This window comes from Asterias amurensis, chromosome 18 (assembly GCF_032118995.1).
Source record: "Asterias amurensis chromosome 18, ASM3211899v1".
NCBI lineage: Eukaryota > Metazoa > Echinodermata > Asteroidea > Forcipulatida > Asteriidae > Asterias > Asterias amurensis.
In genome coordinates, this window is record NC_092665.1 from 14,179,337 (window position 1) to 14,205,366 (window position 26,030).

General features: G+C 37.5%; 3 protein-coding genes across 4 annotated transcripts; 1 reads left to right on the plus strand and 2 right to left on the minus strand.

Annotated features, from left to right (window-relative positions):
• Window positions 1-51: 51 nt before the first annotated feature.
• On the minus strand, window positions 52-5,140 carry LOC139951141 (uncharacterized). The gene is made up of 5 exons (XM_071949994.1): window positions 4,925-5,140; window positions 3,517-3,665; window positions 2,404-2,511; window positions 1,716-1,819; window positions 52-1,385 (listed from the first exon to the last, which is right to left on the minus strand). Exons 1-5 carry the CDS (start codon window positions 5,036-5,038, stop codon window positions 1,213-1,215), a joined length of 648 nt encoding a protein of 215 aa, XP_071806095.1. The 5' UTR covers window positions 5,039-5,140; the 3' UTR covers window positions 52-1,212.
• Window positions 5,141-5,245: 105 nt separating this feature from the next.
• Window positions 5,246-15,595, minus strand: LOC139951140 (tRNA pseudouridine(38/39) synthase-like). 2 transcript variants are annotated; one of them, XM_071949992.1, is made up of 13 exons: window positions 15,425-15,595; window positions 13,398-13,555; window positions 12,481-12,574; window positions 11,885-12,077; window positions 11,088-11,193; window positions 10,732-10,786; window positions 10,353-10,412; window positions 10,098-10,171; window positions 8,962-9,079; window positions 8,222-8,345; window positions 7,739-7,796; window positions 6,815-7,017; window positions 5,246-6,120 (listed from the first exon to the last, which is right to left on the minus strand). In XM_071949992.1, the coding sequence occupies exons 1-13, from the start codon at window positions 15,485-15,487 to the stop codon at window positions 6,050-6,052; spliced, it is 1,377 nt and encodes a 458-aa protein (XP_071806093.1). In that variant the 5' UTR covers window positions 15,488-15,595; the 3' UTR covers window positions 5,246-6,049. The 2 variants fall into 2 exon arrangements, with proteins under 2 accessions (XP_071806093.1, XP_071806092.1); XM_071949991.1 differs by having other exon boundaries at window positions 10,732-10,792.
• Window positions 15,596-15,942: 347 nt separating this feature from the next.
• On the plus strand, window positions 15,943-25,352 carry LOC139950747 (cation-dependent mannose-6-phosphate receptor-like). The gene is made up of 6 exons (XM_071949541.1): window positions 15,943-16,144; window positions 16,932-17,098; window positions 18,033-18,142; window positions 18,925-19,067; window positions 19,867-19,993; window positions 20,588-25,352. The coding sequence occupies exons 1-6, from the start codon at window positions 16,026-16,028 to the stop codon at window positions 20,711-20,713; spliced, it is 792 nt and encodes a 263-aa protein (XP_071805642.1). The 5' UTR covers window positions 15,943-16,025; the 3' UTR covers window positions 20,714-25,352.
• The last annotated feature ends 678 nt before the right edge of the window (window positions 25,353-26,030 follow it).

Sequence of the window (26,030 nt, forward strand, 5' to 3'; positions counted from 1 at the left end):
AAACAAACTTTACATCTGTTTACATGTAGCTGTGGTAAATGCTGACTAGTATTGATTCATGCTTTTTGAAAATGGAACAAGTGCCACTTGTCAAGAGTTTTTACTGGTCCTCTGATGTTTTTACTAGCATTTATTTGGCCCGCAGATCTCAGATAAGGGGTGGTGTTAGTTTAAAGTGATGTCTCCCCAATTTTTGTATACTTATAAAAGTATCTGTATCTTCAAGTAAAGTTTATTTGAAAATGTGTACTCTCACAAGCAGTCACTGTCATTTTCTTTCTTTTTCTCATTGCATTTCTACCTTGGTTTAAGGGCATTATTGGCAAGTTTTAGTATTTTTATTAACTGCACTCAAATTTGAAGGCAAAGGATTCAGCTGTCGATCTCACCAAACTCTTCCTAACTTAGGATTAATCTAAGGACTTGCGAGGAGTTAAGTTCCGTATTCAAAGACGTAGGATGCATTGAACCCATCCTAAGTTAGGCAGGGGTTACTTGTCCTAACTCGAGATAGGATTAATCCTATCCGTTTCGTGAAATCAGCTGCAGGATTGGTAATCAGCTAAAAACAAGTTGAACCCAATCTCTCAAAAAAATACCAGTGCCCAATTTTATAGAACTGCTTAAGCAGAAAATATTGCTTAACAATTGTCAGCTAAGCAGAAATTAGCAGGATACCAGGCACATATTGTACATGTGATGTGGTATTTTGGTTGGTAACCTTTTCTGGTAAGCATAATTTTGTTGTGCTTAGCTACCTGGTGCTTCAGCAGCTCTTTGAGAGTGGACCCAGAACTTGAGTCCAGGGCCCAGTTTCATAAAGCTGCTTAAGAGTAAAATGATGCTTAACAGTTTTCTGCTTAGCAGAAATTAGCAGGATACCAGTCAAAGTTGTACATGTGACAAGCTAGTATGGCTGGTAAACTTATTCTGGTAAGCATACTTTTCTCATGCTTAGCTACTTTTTGTGCATAGCTACTTTTTGTGCTTAAGCAGCTCTTTGAAAGTGGGCCCAGACAGTTTTCTGCTAAATAGCAGATGTTAGCAGGATATCAGTCAAGAATTGTACACAATAACCAAGCTAGTATGTCTGGTAACCTTATTCTGGTATTTTTTTTGTGCCTAAGCAGCTCTTTGAACCAGAATTGAGTCCAGTGGACCTGACTGCTCGGCCACCATGACATTACCATCATCCTTATACAGCAGACCAAGTTAAAACAGATTGGTTTTCAGCATGACGTTTGTAAACTCCTGGAGGTCTACCTCGTTGTCCCCGTTCCGATCTGCTTCTTCGATCATGTCTCGTAATTCCTGCTCGGTGAATTTTACCCCAGCCTCCTTGCAAGCTTTCTTTAAGTTATCCAAGGTTATCCTCCCTGTTCCTTCTGGATTATACCAAGCCAAGAGAAAAGAGAGAGGGTACATCAATAAAACTTAAGTGTTGTTTTTAAAGGCACTGGACACTTGGTAATTACTCAAAATAGCTGTAAGCATAAAAACTTATTTGGTAACGAGCAGTGGAGAGCTGTTGATAGTATAAAACATTGTGAGAAACGGCTCCCTCTGAAGTAACAGAGTTTTTGAGAAAGGGGTATTTTTTCACTTAATTATCAGGCCTGAAGTCTCTAATTGTTATTTAGGCATCTGAAAGAACAAAAATTTGTGCAGAATTCAAGCTGATGCCTAGTGATATATTCTATTGTTACCACACTCACCATAATCAAACATTCGAAAGCCTTGCTGTATTTCGGCAAATGCGTCTCTCGCCGTTCCCTGTCTATCAATAATAAACTCTAGGAATTCACTGAAGTCGATGGTCCTGCAAATTATTAAAAAAATAAAAGAATAGAAGACTTAATCTACCGTTTGCCCTTTCTGAAATGCACCCAACTCCTGAGCCCCATCGATTCCTGTATAATATGTTTAGCCGTTTAAAAATTCCAGTATTTCCCAAATTATGTAGAAAGTACTTCCTTTGTGGCTTCTGTGCACCATCAAGGCAGATACTTTTTTTTAAACTTATCTCAAAATTTTCACTTCACGATCCAAAACAAAATCAACATTTACAACTGTTTACTCCCACAACTCCAACTACAGTCGACTGGTTACAACAAGATCGCTGGGACTGGCCAAACTACCTTTATTGTAACGCAAATGTTGCTATTGTCCTATTAGAGGACAGAACAATGAAACACAACTGTCCGCCATGTTGGGGGTAAAAATGTGCATACACGCGCATAGGTGCGTAAACACGTGTACCATCCTCTTGTGTACATTTTGACCCCCAACATGGGGGACGGGAGACCCGCGTGTATGCGCAGTGTTCATTGGGTCTATACATAAAAAAAGAGAATTTTAGGCAACAAATTTCAACAAAGTATATGCACACATGTATAGTCTTACCCTGATCTATCCAGGTCCATATCTGCTACCATTGCACGTGCCTGTTGCTTCGTCAGCTTGAACCCAAGAGCTCTCATAGTGTTCCTAACCGCGTCAGCTTTGATCATACTGTGACAACAAAATAAAGTTTTTGACATCTTAGAGGCAAAGAATACCTTTTATTTGTTTTGTTTTTAAGCTGTTTGATTCAACCTCCATGTTTGTTTTAATCCTTTATTCTTTTTATACAATAAAACTACCCCCCCCCCTATTTTTCTAAGTTGGCATTTGAGCCTCGGTAAAGCACCAAATCAAGTGATGAAGAGAATCCAGACTAACTTTTAAGTAGTTTCTCCAACCAAAAATACTTCATAACAAAGGGTTTTTGCCTTGTATTGATGTGTACCAGGACACTAGCAGTACATAAAAAAGTGGAAAATATATTGATGTTATGAGATATTGCCAAACTCTCATTTCTATCTCCATGGCTAAACTTAACTGATTTGGGCTATTGAACCAGTTCAACTGTCATCAATCGCCACCTACTGCTGGGGCTCAAACAGGGCTACGCCCCCCTCCCCTCACAGACAACAAGGATGTAAGCAAGGGCATCGTTCACTAGGAGCCTGGCTGGTATAGAATGCACTACCTTCAACAACATTTCAAAACAATTATGGTTTTAGTGTCTTGCTCTGCGTCCTCACTGGAATTCAAACCCACACTCTGCTGCTGACAGCACCAGAGCTTGGGTCTGGTGAAACATACTGCTCATAGTCACGACACATAACCAATTTTGTCTTTGCAAGCAAGCCAGCTTACTATTTTTCGACCTCCGCCCCACTGAAAGAAAATTAGCTTCCATATGTTCTCCCACCAAAAATTGGCCTTGTCACTTATTAAAATGAGTTCCTATTGTTTTTGTTGTTAATTTTGTGCTGGTTAATGCTTATTATCAACCCGTTTTTCTATATTCTCGCTAAAATGAATTTTTTTTTATTAAAAGTGGCATATTTTATGTACTTGTTACAATTTTTATCACACGTTTTTTCAGCCTTCGAGCTGTTTTCATCGAATTTGTTTTGAAATAAACCATTTCAACACATGGAAAGGATTGGAGGAACTTGCAAAATTTACCCATCGCTATCTGCAAAAGCATCAAACACTGTTTTTAAATCTCGGATCTCGTGAGGTGTTAACTGCTGGAACGCTTTGGCTGAAATCTTTGCCCCAAGGAACTCTTTGGTGTTCAGGTCCACCTTTTCTCCAGTCAAAACAGATTTTAACTGCACAAAAAAGAAAGTGTAAACAGTGGCAATTAATTTTTTAATGTATTAAAAGGGTCTTGCACAACCAACTTTCTGATTCTATTCTACTTCTACTTCTCTACTTGGCAAAGTCCCATGATGGGATATCACGCCAAGATTTCGCACGCGTTTGATCGATGACATGATGAAGCAACTAGATAGGGTAGATTAAGAGTGGATTTGAACTGGGAGAGCTGGGCAGTGACAACAGGCAGAGGAAGATTGTTCCATGCAGGGGTAATTCTTGGGGGAAAAAAAGAGTTTTTGTAGATGTTGCTGCGGGGTGAAAAGAGATAGTATTTCAGTGGATGGTAACTGTGTGTTGATATACCGGGCCCGGGGGGCACAAGAGTCAGAAAGTTGAGTGGGTTAATGGATACTAGTTGGTTGTGGTGAGAGATCCGATACACATCGTTGTAAGACTGGCATTTCAAACCACACCCCATTAGTACAAAAGGTAGAACCAACTAATACTCATGAGACTCAGGTAGTGTTTTATTTGTTTTTACATAGCCTTTTATTATCCCTCTATTTCGGTCCTACTACTTGCCGTCAACTCGCCGACTTGCCGTCAACTCGCCGTCAACTAATTTTTGTGCCGTCAACTCATTAAATTTACATGAACAATTTATAAATGGGGCACGGAAATGTTAAGTCTGGGCTAAACTACATCTTTCTCATGGTTTTCGGTACAAATTCGTTCACAAAAACGACTTTGTGTTGATAAAAAAAGGTTCCAATCATTGACATCTTGGGGCAAGAGTAATCAACGTGAAAAAGCAAGATGGCGGCTGACGGTTTTGCTGCTTCGAGATAATTTGTTCACGAGAAAAAAACTAAAATGTTATTCCGAAATATGACCTGGAGTTGACGGCGAGCGAGTTGACGGCGAGTGAGTTGACGGCAAGTAGTAGGACCCCTCTATTTTTAGTAAATAAGTTCTAGGCCTATATAAAAACAGTAGGCCTTATGTATGAAAGTTGCATGACGCAATTGTGGGTTTTTTCTATTTTTTGTTATTGACACACGATGAGCTGGTTCCAAGCAAAAAAAACATGACAAACACTCCCGAATCGTGGTGCCAGGTACAACAACAATCATGACAATGCACAAACAAATTACCTTTTCTTTTATTAAAAACACGCAAAATTGTTTTTTGTTCACCGACAGTCAATACATACAATAGTCAGATATGAACAACAATAAGCTTAATTAAACAACAAAACATCATAATTTACCTTCTCCTGGTACGAGGCGCCTGTTGAAGTACTCTGTCCAGCTTTCGAATTATCCCCTACAGCTGTCTTAGATTTGCTGCGTTTCTTCTTAACTTTATTCGAATCTGACGACATGATAACAACTTGATTTTTGATACAAACTTTTTAACTTTCTGCAAAATCAATCAATCGTGAACGTTGTGTATACAAAACCACGGTGACCAGAGATAAGGTGTTTGTTGCAGTTTACTACCTCCAGTAAATATACATTTTGACCGACCGGCCGTAGAGGGCGTTCTCTATCTTTCACAAACTTATCGGCCTATTAGTTGCATTACACCCAAAAAGTTCTCATTCAAAATAAGAGATTTTGACCGTTTTAGTGTGGTACACCCAACCAACCTTCCCTGGCTGAAATTCTCAGTTCAATTTTTACACGGTTAAAAGAGTAAAACAGAGCATAAATAAAAGAGATGACACAGTTATTTTAATTATGGTATCAATGTTTAGTTTTTTATCCCTAGAACTAATACAAAAAGGTTTTAGAAGTTGGCGAAAAGGTAGAATACAAACTTCTGTAAAAAAAAATGCTGCGAAGTTTTGAGATAAAACTTGATTTTGTTGTCAGAGTTTGAAAGATTATAAAAATTCCTAGTCTGCTCCAGACACTTGGTCCCAGGGGCTAGGTTCAGCTTTGGCTCCGGCTTGTGCTAGGCTAAGCTAATGGCTACAGCTTAGCTAGGCTCCATCAAATTTTGAAAAGTGTGTTTGCTATACGGGGCTTCAAACAAGCAGACAGATCCCAAGCCAAAGTGGTGGTTTTGAAAACCTTACCTAGTATTTTTTTTTTTATAAAAGGCACATGGACCCTATTGGTAATTACTCAAAATAATTGTTAGCATAAACGAGCAATGGAAAGCTGTTGATATTATAAAACATTGTGAGAACTGGCTTACGTAACGTAGTTTTTGAGAAAGAGGTATATTTTGCCTCAAATATTCTGACCTAATTTTGAGAAAAGGTTTTAAAAAGTCTAAATCTTTTGGCTGGTCATTTAAAAAAATAAAAATAAAAATAAAAACCCTCTTTCCCTTTTTTCAAAAAGTCAGAACGCTAAACATTTATTAATTTTTTTTTTTTTGGCCTTTATTCACTAGTTTCTATGGTCTCTAGCCGTCTCTTTTTGGTGAAGTGTCGGATGCGGTCCTCAAGGCTCTCTGTCAAAGGAAACCAAAAATGAAGCACAAATAATTACAACAGATAACTTTTAAAGATACTAAACAGTATTGGTTAAGCTGACAAGATGGTCGTTGACAGTGTTCATGGTTTGCGGTGTACAATAAACTACCGCTCATTTGGAACAATCTGCCTTTAGATATTAGAACTGTCTCTGCTGTCAATGTCTTCAAGCGTCGCCTGAGGACCTATCTTTTTAGCAATGATATTGTGTAAAAAATTTCTTGAATGAAACTTTACCACGTTTCTGTGACTTTTTATTAATGACACAATAATAATATGCGTTTTTTTTCAAAATTTGTGGGTTCTTTTTAAACACTGATGGTTGAGCTCCCTGTTTGCTGTATTTTGGGATTAGTACATTTGCTTTTTAGTATTGTAAAGCGCTCAGTGACTGATTTGTTTTATTTACTGTTATTTATTTTAAATCTTTAGACATACACAATAATAACAAGTTGGACAGGGGCTGTCAAGGTTATACAAAAGTATCAAAACTGTCATCTCGAGGTGTGTTAATCAAGACAAGACCCCTGCCAGCAAAAAAGGAAACTATATAATATAAAAAGGAGAATGCACTAAAACACTATTTGATGTTGGGCGCTCTATAAATCCTGCTTATTATTATGATTTTGTTATTGTGTTTACTGTTTCATTGTTACTGTTTCATTCACTCACCACACACTGGCCTCTGCAGGAGTGGTTTGTACGATTTAGACTTAGTACCAAGCAGAAGGAAAGCAGTTTGATTTGTTATTATTGGTCTCAGCGATGCATCCTCCTCTCTCTGATTGGTTTGGTCTTGTCCGGAGCTCTCTGTCTTCAGTGTTTGAACGGGGGCACTCTGGAGTCCATCCAGCATTCTCTTAAGAGTAGCCGTCCTGGGTAATAAATTCACAGTGATTAGGCTTGGGGTTTTTCAGGATTTTCTCCTCGATCCTTCAAACTTTCTTGAAAGAAAGTAAAGAATTCGTCAAAGATCCAACCGGTCCCTTTTTCTTTCTCCTTTTGAAAGGAAGTAAGAAGCAGCCCATATTATGTCCTTGTGTTGTACACAGTCTGTGAACCTCCTGAGGTTCTTTGGTCTTTGCTACTTTTTATACTTAAGCAGTTTTGTGAAATTAGGCTGGGCCATTTCATAAAGCCTGTAAGCACCAAAACTTGCTAAGCACAGAAGAGTATTGCTTAGCAGAAACACGTTACAAGCCCATAATACATGATGAGTGCATTGTTGAGGCTACTGCCCGACTTGTTTTTTGCGTAGCGAAGAACTTTTCAAGCGGTAATTTCTGCTTAACAGCTTTATGAAATTGGACCCAGATGTCTGTAATACTAGACGGCAGAGAATGCTCGACAAGTAGCTAGAGGCCAGTTCGACTCCTTATGTTTTTTTGTCATGAGACAAAGAGTTTTGAGCATTGGACTTAAGTGTTAGACTCAAACCCACAAATCGCGGATCAGAACACCTTAAAAGGTGTTTTGATCCGTGATTCCCCCCCCCACCCTCTCTTGACACTTGCGACACTGGCCCATATTTTATCAACATACATGTGGCACGGGTAACCTGTGGCACAAGACAATCGACCTATAAGAGATAATTACCTTACAACATTCTGAGCCCACATGCTTTGAAGTCGGGAAATATTGTGCTTCTGGTCGCCTGAAAAAGTTATATAATAATTATTTATTTATTAATAAAGCACTCAGATACTTTTTGGCAACTTCAACGACCAGTTGAGCCCAAATTTTTCACAGGTTTGTTATTTTATGCATATGTTGGGATACAGCAAGTGAGAATAATGGTCTTTGACAATTACAAAAGGTGTCCAGTGTCATTAAAGGAAATCCCACAACAACAACAATTCAACTGGTTCCACTCAATCCGTATGTCCATAGTCTTTATTTATTTTTTAGTTGTTTTTCTATTTTTAATAAATGCTTTCAATCAATTAGTTTTTATAAATAAATCTCTAAATTTAATTTATACCATTTTAAAATGTTGATGTGTCTGTAGTTGCTGGGCACCTCTGAAAAACTGAGAGGTATCCCCTGGGTAGGTATAAAATAAATAAATATAATTAACACCTTGCTCGTAAATCCAGTGAATTCCCCGGTAGGCGCAATCATAAAGGACGAGCGGATACTCGGACGCCATTGAATATTGAGGTTTACAGGGCTGGGTCTTCACGTCTAGCAGTCTATCAATTATCTAAATAAAGAAACAACAGGTGGCTTAAAGACAGTGGACACTATTGGTAATTACTCAAAATAATTGAGAGCATAACAACTTACTTGGTAACAAGCAATGGTGAGCTGTGTTGATAGTATAAAACATTTTGAGAAACGGCTCTGAAGTAAAGTAGTTTTCGAGACAGAAGTAACTTTCCACTAAAATATTTGAATTTGATTTCAAGACCTCTGAATTAGATTTTAAGGTCCTGAATCAAGCATCTGAAAGCAACACAACTTTGTGTGACAAGGGTGTTTTTTCTTCCATTAATATCTTACAACTTTACCAGGCCCTTCAAATTATGCAAAACAACTTTATGAAATTCATACAAACCATAATATTATTTGGGGTCTTACAAAACTAATTATGAAAAGGTGGGGGATTTCCTTATGTTGATATTCATTAGCCCCCACAATACAAGTGTACTAGACAAATTAAATAAAATCAGAAAAAAAAGAAAATAACCGTCTGAAGGGATTCAATACCAATTTTAAAAAAGAGACAACATTTTTAAAATGGTAAAATAAGTTTTCTTCTTAAATCTGGTTTTACTTTTTTTCACAATCTGCTGTGAAGATAAAGTCAGGTACCCTACCTCGGGTTGCTCCTTGTGTTGTCCAATCAGGAGCAAGATGGCAACCATACATCTGACTTGGTGGTACAGGAAGGCTTGGCCGGTCACTGTTAGCTCATACATCTGATACCCATCATCACTGGACGAGTAAACAGACAGACAGGAAGATAAAATAAAACAGACAAACAGACAGATAAAGTACAACAGCCTGCTAAAAATAACTGGTTTCTTTTGTATCTCAAATGACATAGTGTTACAGCCTAGCGAGTTTACCAGATTTAAGTTCTGGGCCGGATTTCAAAGAGCTGCTTAAGCACAAAGAGTAGCTTAGCACAGCAAAATTATGCTTACCAGAATAAGGTTATCAGGCAAACTACCATGTCACATGCTCATTTCTGCTAAGTGGAAAATTCTTTATCTGCAAATTTGTTTCTGCTTAAAGCCATTGGACCCTTTCGGTACAGAAAAAAAAAAAAAAGTTCACAGATTTACAAATAATTTACAGGGTTTACAGAAGGTAATGGTGAGAGACTTCTCTTGAAATATTAGTCCATGAAATGCTTTACTTTTTGAGAAAACGGTAAAACAATATAAATTCTCGTTAACGAGAATTACGGATTTGTTATAAACACATGTCATGACCCGGCGAAACGCGCGAAAACAGGAGTGGGTTTTCCCGTTATTTTCTCCCGACTCCGATGTCCGATTGAGCCTAAATTTCCACAGGATTGTTATTTTATATATAAGTTGTGATACACGAAGTGTGGGACTTGGACAATACTGTTTACCGAAAGTGTATAATGGCTTTAAGCAGCTCTATGTAATTGAGCCCTACATTTGACTGACTTGGGCTATCGACCCAGACCAACTGCCACCACAGGCACATTGCCACGTACTCCAGGGGCTGAAACCCTTCAGGATTTAGGCAAGGGTATCATCCACCAGGAGCCTGTCTGGTAGAGCAGTACGCTTTAGCATCCAGACTTTTTTGAACCAATTATGGTTAAGTGCATTGCTCAAGAGCACAAGTGTCGTGACTGGGATTCGTACCCGGACTCTGCTGCTGATAGCACCAGAGTTTGGGTCCGGTGAACTACACCGACCGGCCATTTGACATAACACGTCACAGTAATAGGAAAAGTATTCTGCAGGCTTACCGGTTATCTAATTCTTGAATGTCGATAGAGAGGATTGTACGCCAAAAGTTAACGACACCATTTCCTACATCCATCTGAAAGCCAAAAAAATGCCATATGATGAGAATGATTTCAAATCCTCTCATTTCACTCAATCTGTTTCAATATCTCAGCAAATAAGACACATGCACATCAATTTAACTTTCATAAATATTTCACATTTTTAAGTTTGAAAAGGGGAGTTTTAGCAAAGGCCATTTTTGGGGGGGTTCTTACCTTGCAGAAATTACGAAAGTCATGATCGCCGACAAGCTTTTGTGCGGAATTTCTCATCAGCTGCAAAGAAATGAACAGATAAAAACCCAATTGAGTTTATGAGATGGACGAGCTAGTCCTGTGGATAAAGATTGAATGGTTATGTCCACGCAGGAAGAATAATCTGTAATTGGAAAACACTCAAGACACGTATCTGACAGTAACATTTCTCAGATTCAAATTTGGGGGCTTAAAACCTAATCTTGTTTTAATTGCCAAACATTTTAAAAGTGATTACCAAACTTATACCATCGCTGCTTAAAAAATTCTTCTTTATCCAAAATGCAATTGTCACATCTTTTTTTCTAGTTAATATACTTTATTTTATTGGTATACTTACTTCAATGTCCGAATCCCCTCTTGGAATGAAATACTTGTAGGTTCTGTAAAGTGCACTAAACCTGAATCAAAAAAATACATTAATTCAAGAATTCAGTAAAAGGCGGAATTAAACACTCAAAACATTATACTGGAATATTTATGCACACATCTGCATGCTTCCTTTTTGAATCGGTAAGGGCATCAAGGCATTTCTTCCTTTGTAAAGGGCACCTTATAAGGAAGTTTCTACTAGATCATTTCAAGGACACCAAGGCAATGACCAGGGGGCATGCAAGCAATTGCCTTCGATGCCTCCATGAAATATCAGGCCTGTATGTGTTTATGTATACTAATGCCTAATTTTTTTCTCCGTACCTAGCATCAAATTTTGGGTCGACTGGCGTCCAGGCTATGCATCTGATGGTCTCTGGTAGAACCCTGTTTAAAATGTGTGTGTATTCAATCTCAACTTCCTTGTTCCCTGAAAATATATCAGCGAGGGTCAGTCGTTGTTATTTCAAAAGAAAAAAAACCTTAAAATTGTCTTGATAAAAATGTTACAGCACATGATTTTATTTTTAACTCTAAATTTTAAGTGGCCACAAATGGACGATTTTGTTTGTAAATCTCTCAAATGTAACTTGACATAAACAAATACTGACACTACTTCACGATGGAGTGAATCCCCATGTACAAAAAGCAATAAAAACACTATGGATCCAGAATGTGCAATAAAGAGTATAATATTCTGTACAAGGAGAATTTTATTTCTTTTCATTAAGCAATGCTTTTTTGTTCTACATTCAGCGTGATTCTTTTCGAAGGTGTTTTTCCGTAACGGCAACTTTCTATTTTATGAATCACGGCAAAACTGCGGATGAGTTGCCTGCCTCGATATGGGAGAAGGTATGCGCACAAAGAATCTGGAAAGAGTTCATAATTTCATGTACAGCCTCAGGCTAGAGTCCTAGACCCAGTGACTGGGGCGCTAATTTTGACATTATCGGTCATCTAGCTGACCGATGTCAAAATTTTGAGAAAAAAAAAATCTAGCGCCCAAGTCACTGGGTCTAGCCTCAGGCCTGCTTTGATCCCGACGACACAGGGAAGGAAGTCTAAGATTTTAGAAACTGGAAAAAATGAAATAAAAACAACTTCAAATACAACCTCACCTGATCTCTCTTGTGCTGTGCCATTGATGGTCTGAATGACCCCTGACCCCTCCAGTAGATTTGACCTGAGGTCAATAGAAATGACCTGTCCGAAGGCACTCACACCTTTGTCTGTGCGTCCACAGCGAGAATAATTTGCTGTCTCCCGGTTCTCAATCAGGCGAGTCTTCGTCAGGGCTTGAAATATTTCTGCCTGATTAGGGAAAGCAAACATTTTAATTTATCAATTTAAGGGATCATTTTGTCAACCTTCCTACTTTCCATGATGACTGTGATGTTAGGTGAAACTTGTAAAAAGAAAACTTTAAAAAGAATTCTCTAAAAGACAACTTTCAAAGACAACATTTTTGTTCTTGAGGTTAAGGCCAGCTCTGAAACTTTATCTTTTAAGAGTAGCAACGCTATTTTCATTTTGAAAAGGGCACTTCCATTGGACATTTCCATGGACATTTGGAAACTTTTGAAGGGGCACCCTAGGCTGTGGCTTCAGTGTAATTCAGGCCTGCGCTCCGGGAGGGAGGGGGGGTCTTTCCTCTGATTGTTATCAGCTTGATTATCAACTTGAAAAATACAAGGCATGCTTTACAACTTATTACCTCAACTGTGTTCTCCGTGTTTTCTTGGCTTGCAAATCCTTGATAGTCCCACCCAAGGTAGGCAATTCTCAAAGCAACGTGACGTTTGTTGTACCTGAAAATGATCCATAAAGATAAGCTTAATTGTAACATTAAGTCGTGATACTATAGAAGTTCTCCTTAAAGCTCAGACATGCAACTTTCTAATTGAAAAAAAAAGAGGAAATGGCCGATCATACTTTACTTTTGTACAGTGTTTTTCAGTTCTCTATGGCACTGTTTTGAAAAAAAGAAGAGGAAATCAGCTGCCCAGTGGAACAGTTGCACACGTGTAAGCTTAGTTGCCATAATTGTAAACCTTGTTCTTTTATAAACTGTTGTGAGGATCAAGGGTTTTGATTATATGGCAACTTCAAAGCTGAGTTAATAAGACAGTACCAGTACATTTACTATTATTCCATGGGCAAAGCAATTGTAAATTGCTTAAGGGTATGAGGGGCACCAAGGCACTAACCAGGGACATGGAGGTAACTGCCCCTGGTTAATCAGAGCAAGAGTGTACATGTATCTCCACCATACAAAGTATCAAATCATACTCATGTACTAGACCCAGTAACTCTGTTTGTTTTACCTATGACGACTGCAGATGTCAAAATTTAAACAACAAAAAAGGAGGACAGCATCCCAGTTACTGGGTCAACTCATACATTGCAAACCTTACTACACTGTAGACCCAGTAACTGGGGCGCTGTACTCCTATTTTGTACTATCGGGCGACCCGTTAATGTCAAAATTTTGAAAAAAGGAGAACAACGCCCCAGTTACTGGGTCTAACTACAATGTAGATGTACAAAACTACATGGTTTTACCGTAAGTTTCAAATCCTACATTCGGATTGAGATGGATTAAGAGGGATCAGATTGATAAAGGCCAATTACTTGGAGAAGTCGAAAGGCCTCTGTGTTCTTTTCTTTTTGTATTTTCCGAGAGACTCCTTGGTGCTTCCACCATCTGTTTTTTTCTCCTCCTCAAGCTGCTGAGATTGCCGCAATGATGTAACTTCTGTCTTTAATTGCTGAATCATAACGAGTAGCTCCTGCAAAGGGTTGAAAAAGATGTCTTGATAAAAATTCACTGAATGATGTAACATTTGCCATTGATCATACGGCGAAATATCCTTCGGGGGGGGGGGGGGGCCAGATAAACTTGTTAAGCAGTAGTTCTGCTACGGTAAACAGCTTCTACATCATGTTATGAAATTGGGCTCTCCCTGGTCACAAAACTAAATTTTATAAAAAACTATAATAAAAGGTAGTAGACCCAGTAACTGGGGCGCTATAGTTGTGATAACGTAACCCTCCTGCCGACGGCGTAGGCAGGAGGGTTTTGTTATCGCAACTAGGGGCGCTATTCCTTTTCAAAATTTTGAAACAGGGATAATGTTTAAATTTCGAAAAAAGAAATACAACGCGCCAGTTAATGGGTCTAAATTAGTAACAATCAATACAAAATTCAAATCATTCTCATGATAACTAGAGAGAGTAGTATTATTACAGTCAAGACAGATGTCGAGCATAGCGGGACGATCGAGTTCAATTTCAAAATCAAACTGTCAATCATGATCAAAGTCATTCAATATTCATAATCATAATTATTGTAGGCCCCTATTGTTTAATTATTGTGAATCATTGTCAAAACATAGTTTTTCAATCAATATTGTCATATATAAAAAAAAAAACATGCTCTGGGAAAACAAAATATGGCGTTATTTAAGGCTGAGAAACCTTTGAAACAAAGAAACACACCTCACAATATAGAAAAGACATTAGTTAGCTTAGTTAGTTCATGTACGTAGGCCTAATAATAATAATACAGTCGTTTGACCAGTTCGGGATCACTTTTTGAATTCACATTGTTTTTTGTTGCAATCTCTTTGATATCTTAAACAAAAAAGTTTATCAGTTTACCTAAACATGTCATAAAACTCACCAAGTATTCACTGACGAAAAAATATTAGTTCTTTTGAAGAGGCTTTGAGAAAAGTATCGTCACCTGTTTGACCAGTTCAGGATCAGTTGAATCTATTCTGAATCAGTAGAGTGCCCTTTATTGCAAACCCATACTCCCATTCATAAAACTGTCTCTCAAGGACACGAAACTTCAGAGGTGTGTTGGCATGGACTTGGACTTCCTTTCTTTAGTGAATGTCATGCAAGTGTCTTCAATAGCAGCGCAAAAACCCAGCCACAAAACCCCAAAACAACAGCAAAGGCAAATGAAAAAGTGAAGCGAACCTAAAAAGCAATATTGACCCCTCCAAGTTTAATTTTCTCACAAAATAAAAAATCTACAAGAATTTGTTGAAGTAATGTTTCTCAAAATCAACTAAATAAACTTTCTACTGCAGTAGTATGATTTTACCATACTTACTGACTTCGTAAGTTAGTGCGGCACAATTTGACGCAATGAGATGTTGAGTGATCCCGAACTGGTCAAGGGTAAGCTGCCCGCCCAAAGAAGATTTTGGGATCTTCGTCACCTCAAAAAAACAAGGTGACTGCACAGTATTTACAGGAATGTCTTTTTACACATTCTTATCACTTTACATAAATATTTTTTGCCCCGGCACTCCAATTCTACAGGTAAGAAGTTTTAACAGTGTTTTTCAACCAACATTTTTAAACAAAAAAATGATAAATTTCGCAGACAACCTTCAGGAAAACAGCCATAATTTATTTGCTGATGATATTTGGCACCTTATTTTGGGGTTTGTTGGTTTAATGGGTGTTAATCTTCACATTTATCAACAGAAATTGGTAATAATGAGAAGTGATATAATTATTTGGTTATTGCAAAGTTGAAGTGATCCCGAACTGGTCAATGATCCCGAACTGGTCAAATGACTGTATTCAATAATTCCTATCCTACTTTTGTCTTTTATTGATAAAGAAATCGTATAGAATACCTCTCTTGACTTTCCACTGAATGTTTCTCTGTCTTCCTGACTTCTGCTTTCATGTGATGCCATGTTAAATGTTGTATAATAAACAATATTTAAGCAGACGATTCCACAGTGCTTTGTGAGTGTGTGCCCATTTGGTAAACAAGTTCGGTCATCATGCCATGGGGGCTGCCATCTTGGATTACTTCTCAAGAGCACACAGTACTTGAACACGGGGGATTTAATTAAGGGCAATGTTAAAAAGATGAATGAATTCCTTTTTACAGAAAATAATCCATACTATTTGAAATTTATTCAGTATCACATAAATTTAAATTGATTTGCTAAACGTAATTACTATACTTTTTAAATAGAAAAATAAAAAACAGTTTTGATCTGGCTTGAAAACCCCTGTACTTTGAAAATGGTATGACCCCAAACGTAAACTGGCGATCATTAGCACGTGACTCGGCGGCAGAGTAAGTCTAGCAAACGCCTCTTCGCACAAAATGTATGATGATTTAGAACGGTCTATGACCAGACTACACGTGTAATGCAACGTAGAGCAGCAGCCGGCAAACAAGAAAGGCTATTGTGTTTCGCTTCCTTCTTTTTTTAAGAAAATATGGAGCTGTTTTGGGTGATCTTGTGTTGCATATTGTCGCTTGTCCAAGCGAGTTGCACAGTAGACAGTAAATCAGAGGAAAAATACAAGGTACTGTTGGACCCGTTGAAAGGACAAACGTAAGTACACACTTTTAAACACGTAGTATTCAGGTATTATTTTTAAAAAAATGTTATTTTTTATAGAAACACAAATCGTGTTTTTGTATGGGGGATGGGGCGGGAGAAGGGGGCGTGGCCTTTGATGGACAGATCAACAAACATCAGTTTTTTTGTAATTAGTTGTTGTTAATCAATTTGAAATTGTTTTGTATGTAAGAATAAATGGGAAAGATGCCGGAGTAATGGGGGGGGGCAGGGATTAAGGCAACTGCACTGAGTTGTTGAAGTTCATTCACTGACACTGTGTTTTTCATTAGTTTATTTAAATATTAAGTTATATTTTTATTAGGGGCGGGGGGGGGGGGGTGGCTCGTCGCCCAAAAATAATATTTAACTGAGATTATAATATGATAATTTTGGGAAAAGCTTCCGAATGGCTCCACCACTTTTTCATTCGATATGAAATAATATAGTATCTAATTCTAATTACCTAAATGAGATATCCCTCTTTTTATAAAAATGAGTGAAAAGGTGGTGGATGGCGCCATACAGAAAGCTATCCATAGTTTGTTTGAGCACACTAAAATACTATTTATAGTAAGTATAATTTACTATATAGTAAGACCCAGTCAGTAATTTGGGCGCCTACTCCTTTTTTCGAACTTTGTCAGATGACCGAGCGATATTATGACAAATTTCCAAGGAAAGGAGTACAGTGCCCAAGTTACTGGGTCTAAATATAAGTATTTATTTTTTGTGAATAATTTTATTCTAACTATTTTGTATCGAACTTTTATTATTCCAGAGTAACTGTTAAAGACCAACCTAAAGACTGGCAGTACACCATCAAGTTCTGTGAGGGGGTGGAAGGTCAAAAGACTCAAGATGTTGGCGTTCTTCAAACTTCTCTAAACAAAAGCGATGAAACACATGTGGTTGGAAAAATATCTTTTGTGGATATTAAAAAAGGAAGTAAGTGACAAAGAACTAGAGCTATGAGGTTCGTTCCGCTATCGTCTCCAGACGATAGCCGGAATGAACCTCATAGTTCTACAGGCCCTACATGTACATTTAGGCCAAGCTAACTTTAAGCCTTTTTCACACTACTCTATTCCCTGGGACTGCCCCTGGGGAATAACTACCTGCCTTTCCCCCAGGGGCCAATTTCATAGAGCTGCTTAAAGACAGTGGACACTATTGGTAATTGTCAAAGACCAGTCTTCTCACTTGGTGTATCTCAACATATACATAAAATAACAAACCTGTGAAAAACCTGCACTGGTAACCAATGTTGTATCCACAGTGGGTGGTACCGGGCAGACCTGCCCAGGACTAACAAATTTAGCCCAACCCTCTGAGCAAAATACACTGAAATGTGCCGCCAAGCACAGATTTCCCCTGGATTGCACTTCAGTAGTGCAGGGCTGTATGCTTCGTTTTTGAAAGGGCAGGGGCACCAAGGCAATTTTCTCTTTGGCAAGGGCACCCTATGAGGAAATTGTAAATTTCTACTGGGGCATTTCACGGGCATCAAGGCAATGGCAAGGGGCAACGGAGGCAATCGCCTTCGTTGCCTCCGTGAAGTATCAGGCCTGGTAGTGATGGCCCAATGAATGGGTTTTTGAACAACTGCCCACCCTCGGTGGACTAAATTGGATTTAGAGCCCACCACTAAAATCTAGCTACAACACTACTGGTAACTTTGCTTCTAGGCCCGGGCAACTAGTGTCATGTGACGCGCTCTATACCAATGAAAAGGCATAATTTTTGTAAAGGGTGTTATAGTCGCGACTATTTGAGGTGCGGCTACTACTAGTTGAGTAGTCAATTTCATTAGGCATGTAGGGCAGCAATATTATAAAAATAATGTGTTTAAATGAAATGGTTTTATCGTTGAATTTTGCAGATGATTGGATCCTACTTACCTATAAAAATGGTGACACTTACGGAGGGCACTGTGGGGGCGAGGCAAGGCAAGCTCATATTATGCTCCTCTGCAACACTAAGACTCTTGTGGTGAGTTTGATATTGTATCTTGTGTTTTGGGACTGACAAATGTATCTTATGGGAATGCTACGTGGTGTCTTTTGAAGCCTTCTGGGTTTGTCAGGGCTTTAAATCAATACCCGAGGCCTGTGATTGAAGAAGAATTATTTAATAAAACAATATACCGCATTTGTGTAATATCTTTGTGGAAAAATGTTGATTGCGAATGTGAAAAACTCTCTTTCATAAGTATAAGTTAATGTATTTAGATTGAAATTCTGTTCAGCAATATAAGTATTATTTATTCTTATCATTAATATTATAAACACAAATAAAATAGATCTTTTCTGAGAGTGCTTTTTCAACTCATTTTGATTCTGGTCTTAAAGGATTTGGGTACTTTTTCAAAATGTCCACAGATTTACATTACACTTACGGGGTTAGAAGATAATGATAGTGGAAAGCTTCTCTTCAAAATATTTCTAACTGAGGTTGTGTAGTTTTTGAGAAATGAGTGAAACAAGTCACAAAATAATTTTCGTCGCAGGAAGACCAAAATTATCACTGAGCGATGAAAATTTGATTATTTAAATCTCATCAAATATGACATTTCAGGCTGCGACAGAAATATTTCAAGGGATGTTTTCTACTATCATCATCATTAAACCGTGTGTGTAAGTTTGATGTCAATCTGTGACCTTCACGATTTTGTTTTCTTACCATTTCTGTAACATTCCTTTAAGACAAAGTCTGGTCAAGTGAAAATTGTGGATTTTTGTCCCCAAAAATTCAAGCCCTGTTTGTCTTTACAGGGTAATTCAGCTGTTATTGAAGAGAACAGAGACAAGCAAAGGGATTGCTCCTATATATTTGAGATCAGTACTTCAGCGGCATGTACGGTATCCACTGTTTCACCCATAGAAGGTCTGAGTGTCGGATCTGTACTAGTCATTATGTAAGTTGGAGGGTTATTTGTTTTAATAGACCCCTTGCAATACGCGCAGCGTAGGCCTACTCACATGTGCCGATCCTGGGTGTCATTTTGGGTGTCAAATTCGTATACAAACATGCACAAAAGACACTTAAAAACTGTGTGACTTCAGAGGGAGCCATTTCTCACAATGTTTTATACTATCAATGGCTCTCCATTGCTCGATACCAAATAAGTTTTTATGCTAACAATAATTTTGAGTTTTTACCAATAGTGGTCCACTGGCCAAATTCCACTTAAAACACGTGTGGACAAGCCAACAGGCCTCAAATGGTTCCTTAGCACCTACAGTGGGATGCAAGGTGGCAGCAGACTTACTAGGTAAAATCCATTGTTCTCGGTAATGAGCGCATGCTCAGAACTACGTAAACAACGGAAATTTACCTGGTAAGTCTGCTGCTGCCTAGCATTCCAAACTCTCCCATTGATGTGGTGCCTGCTGCAAGGTTCCAATGAACTTGCATTTTCCTCATAGATTTGCCCCTCACCAGAGGAAAGTTGCTGCACCCCTTCAAGAGCAAAGTTCAAGGCCTGAGTCAAAATCAATCCTCTCCAAGTGGTCTGACTGGCTAGGTCTTCGCCTTTGTGCCCCTTCAAAGGTTTCCCGTAGACTTAAAGATTCCACAATGGAAGTGCCTTTTGAAAAAAAAAAATGGAAATGGCCTTGCCCTCTCAAAGATAATTTGAAGCCTGAAGCTTTCTTTTTACTTGGTCCAAATTCTTCACACTTTTTACGATTCTATTTTGTTTTTTTCATCCGCAGAACTTTGAGTGTTATCGTAGCCTACCTCCTCCTAGGTTTCTTGTATCAACGTTTTCTTTTAGGTGCTAAGGGAATCGAGCAATTCCCAAATATATCTTTCTGGAGGGATTTCGGAAACCTTGTAGCTGTGAGTATTGTCAAAAATGTTAAAGATGCTATGTCAGATTTTTGGCCGAGTTGACCCAAAAATGTTGATTTAAAATTCAATTGGGGCCAAAAATCTGACATAGCATCTTTAATAGTAATAATAAATTGATAGTTGAGGTACTCGCTGCTTTGAACTGTGCTCTACATAGCTACCGGGCTATCTCAGTGGACTAGCGAAAACACCTACTTTTTAGAATGGCAAGGGTTATGGGTTCAGATCCTACATGGTTAGTATGCGTGTGGAGTTTTTTACAGGAATCTGGAAAGTTACAATACCAAGTATTCAGTGCCTTATGCACATCGGTGTATGCGTAAAAATTAACAATTTGTCATTTGTAGATATACACTAAACATGATGCTCATTGCACATAAAAACAAGAAAATAATTTATCACCAAATCAAAAAACACTTTTTTTGACAGATTGTGCTGAAATGGTTTAACGAATTAATTAAATGGCCCAGTGCACTGCAGTGACCAGGGGTAATAATGTCGGAAGCGCTTTGCGACGCCCTTCGGGTGTGAAAAGCACTTTATAAAAACTGGTTGTTGTTATTATTTTTAATTAAACCTCAGGATGGATGTAACTTGGTGTTTCGGACAAGTCCTCCCCGGGAATCACGGAGTTACAAAGGCCTCGGCGACGACCAACTAGGATTCGATGAAGATGAAGAGAGGGATGATCACATGTTACCGATGTAGCAATCTGATTGGTTTGTTGTGTGTTTTTTCTTTAAATTTGGTAAGAGAGCTGTTCACTTTTTGTTGTCCATATGAATCTTGTCATGAGGGGTATGTTTTTGGTTTTTTTTTTTTTGCCTGGTTGGTTTGAGCTAACAAAAAAAGTTGAAACTTTTCAAGGTTTTTTTTTTTTTTCGTTAACTATGTAGCTATTTTTATTTTTATTTTAGTGTTTTATTAGATGAAAGTAATATACATGATGGTTTTGGCCCGAGCTGTATTTTTAATCTTAATTGTACTCGTATGGGGAAATATTTATAAGACTTCCTACAGTTCTACCATTGAATAATTATCCACCGTGGCTTTCACCTAACCTTTGCTTAGAAGTGACTTGTGAAACACAGTTGAGACAACTCTTCAAATGTGAGATTGAAGCTCAGGAGTTATTTCAAGTACTGGAGATTGTTACTCTAATTTTGAAATGAAGCTCCCACATGTTTTGCAGAAATATTCCAGCATTCATAATTGGTCCTATTATTTGAATTTAAGTTTCCTGTGCAATCTTGTAGGTTATAATTTGGGGCGTTTTGTGGATTTAAAATAGATATGAAATATCAAAAAGGTGTTGATAAGTAAGGATGATAGATGAACAATAAAACAAAAATTGTAATATAAATTCACAAAGTAATTAGTTTGAAAAGTTCCACAAGAACTAGTTACACATTGTTAAAAATTGCTTGTATACATTCTTATTTTGTGAATGCATACAGCTTAGACTCTAGTCCATAGCCTAATTTCATAGAGCTGCTTAAGCGAAAAAATATCGCTTAACCAATTTCCACGAAGCAAATTTAAACAGGAACTGGTTCACAGATTGTACGTTTTACACGTTTTTTTTTATGGAAGCCTTTTACTGGTGAGCAGAATGTTTGTGAGCTTAAAGTAGCTCTATGAAACGTGGCCCAGAAATGCCAGGCCAGAGAACAATTTCATCAGGGAATTTTGATAGCAAAATTATTTTGACTGAACGTTTTAGACTAAAAAATTTGAAGACTCTGAATGCTAGTATTGAAGGGCAAATGGTAATTTTTGAGTAGCAGCTGATTTATTTTGTGTAGTATTTTGATGTTATACAAGGGAAAACCTTCACTAGACGCACTCCGAACATCTGGGCCCAATTTCATAGCGCTGCTAAGCGGCCGATTTTGTGCTTACTGTGCAATTTCTAATTCATAGCGCTACTAATTAAGCACACGATAAGGCGTGCTAACCTTCCGGTGCTTGCAGCACGAAAATAAATGACGTCACAATGCAAATCCACAGTTAACTAGCAATATGGCCACCCATTTTGTCTGCTAACCTGTGAAATCTGCTAAGGCTTAAGCAAACTTTTCTGCTACAGTAAACATGCAAATTTGCTTACCAGTAAGCAGCTGCATGAAATTGGGCCCTGGCATGAAGAAAAACACCAGGGGGAAGTGCGGAGTTCATGAGCTTGGCCACGTTTTGGTGGGGTCAATTTGTTAGCCATGAGGTCACTCGTGCCTCATTGAAAACAGACCTGGAAGTATACATAGACTGTGGACTCTGTTTGCCCCACGGCCCAATTTCATAGAGCTGCTTAAACAAAACAAAAAGCTAAGCACAACAAAATCATGCTTACCAGAGTTGGGTTACCAGCTAAACTACCATGTCACATGTACAATTTGTGACTGGCATCCTGCTCATTTCTGCCTAGCAGAAAATTTTTAGCAATATTTTCTGCTTAAGTTCGACTCTATGAAATTGGACCCTGATCTTAGCCTTGGTGCCCTTTTAAAAATGTTCCTTAGGCTTAAAGATAAAATTCCATAGCCCAATTTCATGCTAATGCTTATCTCAGAATTTGGGTAGTTACGATGGCGCTCTATAAAAGCATGTGATCTGTAGGGCTGAAGCGCTCATAGTTCTACGGTAAGCATCATTTTGAAATTAGGCGAAGGTTGATGTTGAGTTTCATTTGCTAATCACTTTTGCACTAAGCAGAAACCGTCCTTAGGGTGAATGGAAAATGTTTTTTGTTTTGTTTTTAGATTGTTAAGATTTAAAAAATGAAACGTTACCCTCACAAGTGTTTGTATAAAGAGATATTGCCTTCTATTGTACATACATTTGCAAGTACTCAGATTGTTTAAGATTCTAATATAAATTTCATTGAGTAAAGTAGATTTTAGATGCAAACAAAATGATTGTTCGGTTATGTTTTGAGGGTTTTTTTTCTGTACAGAAAAGCAGTATAATGATGGATGCTTTAAATACATTTTTAGAGATATTTAGATTTGTGAAAGTTACAATTTGTATTCAAAACTACATGAAAATCCATCTGAAATGTGGATATTTTCATCATGTCCAGTGAAAGTTGATTTTCAGCCTTTGTGCCCACAGGGTTTCTCCACTGCAAGTTTATCAAATGAAATCATTGTATCCAATGAAATCATTGGGCCTGTAAGACTGCCTGTGGTTAAAGACAGGGGACCAGTCTAATGAATAACTAATTTTTCTTTTAAAGAACAATTAATACTCAGACCCGTCTTCAAAATCAGATCTTTTTTTTATAACAAACTTAAATAACATGGATATTGATTGGTGTTGGATGCTTTAATCATTTATTTAACTATATAGATACGACAAGACAAAATTTACTTATTTCTTAAAGGCAGTGGACACTATTGGTAATTGTCAAAGACCAGTCTTCTCACTTGGTGTATCTCAACATATGCATAAAATAAGAAACCTGTGAAGATTTGAACTCAATTGGTCATCGAAGTTGTAAGATAATAATGGGGGGGGGGGACACTTTTGTCGCACAAAGTGTGTGCTTCAGATGCTTGCATTCGAGACCTCAGCTGGGATCTCGAATTCAATTCAAATATTTTAGTGAGAAATTACTTCTTTCTCAAGAACTACTTACTTCAGAGGGAGCCGTTTCTCACAATGTTTTATACTATCAACAGCTCTCCATTGCTTGTTACCAGGTAAGTTTTTATGGTAACAATTTTTTTGAGAAATTACCAAAAGTGTCCAGTGCCTTTAATCCACAAAATATACTGTACATGAAGTTAATACAGTACTCTTTAAGTATACAAGAACAATTGGACCAAAAAGAGACCATGTAACATTCGACATCTGATGTTTAAAAAAGAGTCACGGGCTTGGAATTCTTGCTGGCACTGCTTGTGTACACACCTCAATGGATGCAAACAAACTCTTATTATTTTGTGGAAATTGCACTGTCTGGTTTTTGTTAACTTTTGATATGAAGAAAGGAGGCACGTGACATTACTAAACTTGTTCAGTTATTACTTTTAGAACTCCTTGTAATTTATGTGGAAATAATTATTGCAGAGCGTGAAATATCACATTGAGTGCAATGTACCAGGGCCCAATTTCATAGAGCTGCTAAGCACAAAAATTTGCTTAGCATGAAATTTCTTCCTTGATAATAACAGGATTACCAACAAAATTTCCAAGTGATTTTCAGGATAAGCAAATAACAGCTGAATACCAGTAACAAGAAATATGCAACAAATGGAAATTTTGTTGGTAATCCCGTTATTATCAAGGAAGAAATTTCATGCTAAGCAAATTTTTGTGCTTAGCAGCTCTATGAAATTGGGCCCAAGTAGGTCACTGACTCTGTTTTGTATTGAGCAAGGAGGTTACATGGTCTATTTTACACTTGGTTTAAAAAGCTCTTTCATTTAGTTTTGTTAATTGTTGATATGTTTACATCTTGGGAGATGTGCATGTTTGTAGTACTTGTACATTAAATCTAGTTTAATTGTCTTTTCAAATTTGTATTGTTCATTAAATCATGCTTTAAAGCATGAATTTTACAGAATTCTGCGCCCAGTGTGCATGGTTTTCTTAATAGTTTTTCAAATGTATTCTGCTGATTGTAACCATCCCAACTGAACACTGATTGGCCATATAGAATCCTACTGACCACTTATTGGTTAAAAGCAAACCCAACTTAGCATCGGTTGGTGAAAATGAATACATGTAGTTTATAATGAGGACTCTTTTTGGTCAAACAATCCAACTGAACACTGATTGGTCAAACAGAAGTACACTCTGGACACCGATTGGTCAAACAAAATTATATTTTAGACACTGATTGGTCGAACAGAACTAAAATGTGGACAATGAGTTGTAAAAAATAAAAATGAATCGTAGGAAGTCCTGTTTTCGAGGTGTCCCTAATATCGTGGCAAATCTTTTACCTCTCTGTGCGCGAAGTAAACAGTCCCTAGATAAAAATTGTGTGGTTTTATTTGCCAAGCAAAGAGTCTCCTCTTCTTTGACCAAAACTTAGAAACACGTAAGGCTCCACTGGTCATTTGCACTTGTAAATGCAAAAAAGTTGGTATTTTAGGCATTTCTACAAGGTACAAAAATATGTCATAATGTTGAGGCCATAAAAAAAATATTTGCCCACCGAAAAAGTTTCATCAAACGCTATTTCAATTCACAATTCATGATGATCAAAATCATGTGACTGAATGTTTTGCTGAGCATTCTTAAAGAAAAATACAGAGGCTTAAAGAAGCCATGTGCCTTATATCATTTTCTAATATTTTTTGAGATTTTTATTTTGTAACCCTCAAATCAATACTATTATTTACATTAAAATTTAAACATCAGCTTGTTGATTCAATTATCACTGTTTATTAATACGCTTTATTATAAATATTAAGAAAAAAAGTAGAAAAAAAAATAAATAGAAATCAGATTTTGAAGCCAGTAATTATTCACACTTTTTATTTTTGTTTTATTTTTAAATTTTTTTTGCAAGTTACCATGGTAATTTAAAAAATTTAATAAAAAAATATTTTGAATAAAATGAAGGCAACTGCTGGCTATACAGTCATACACAGAGTCTCAAAGAACACTTGTAGTCACTGCAGATGTTTCTTCCATACGGCTTTACCGGGAAACCATACTTTCTTGTTTGCCGTGAAAATAGGAAAAACTCAAAACAAACAGGGCCAGTTGAAGTCATCCAAGATCGGTGTGTGGTGTGAACATTTCAATGTCCATCAAGTTTTAATATATGTTTGCATACTTCGTATTAACAAATGAAGATAATTAGGGCATCGGTTGATATACTGCATCATTATTTTTTTCCCAATTCAAAGAAAAAGGCATAATAGCGTGATAACTGGTAAGCAGAGGAAACAGTGATTGGCCAAACACTAAACTGAGCACTGAATAAACACAGTTCTCTACTGTGGACACTGTTTGGTCAGCAGAGGACCAAAGTTAACACTGATTGGTTAAACATTTTGAAACCCAACTT

Bases quoted from the DNA above. Each gene is read 5' to 3' on its own strand.
- LOC139951141 (XM_071949994.1), bottom strand. From the start codon at position 5,038: ATGTCGTCAGATTCGAATAAAGTTAAGAAGAAACGCAGCAAATCTAAG. The intron at 1,820-2,403 runs GTAAGACTATAC...AATAATTTGCAG, and splicing joins ATGGACCTGGATAGATCAGG to GACCATCGACTTCAGTGAAT. The intron at 1,386-1,715 runs GTGAGTGTGGTA...GGTATAATCCAG, and splicing joins CTTTCGAATGTTTGATTATG to AAGGAACAGGGAGGATAACC.
- LOC139951140 (XM_071949991.1), bottom strand. From the start codon at position 15,487: ATGGCATCACATGAAAGCAGAAGTCAGGAAGACAGAGAAACATTCAGT. The intron at 12,575-13,397 runs GTAATTGGCCTT...GATCATTTTCAG, and splicing joins AGGCCTTTCGACTTCTCCAA to GTACAACAAACGTCACGTTG. The intron at 7,797-8,221 runs GTGTTAATTATA...TAACTTTTTCAG, and splicing joins TCACTGGATTTACGAGCAAG to GCGACCAGAAGCACAATATT.
- LOC139950747 (XM_071949541.1), top strand. From the start codon at position 16,026: ATGGAGCTGTTTTGGGTGATCTTGTGTTGCATATTGTCGCTTGTCCAA. The intron at 16,145-16,931 runs GTAAGTACACAC...TTATTATTCCAG, and splicing joins GACCCGTTGAAAGGACAAAC to AGTAACTGTTAAAGACCAAC. The intron at 19,994-20,587 runs GTGAGTATTGTC...ATTAAACCTCAG, and splicing joins ATTTCGGAAACCTTGTAGCT to GATGGATGTAACTTGGTGTT.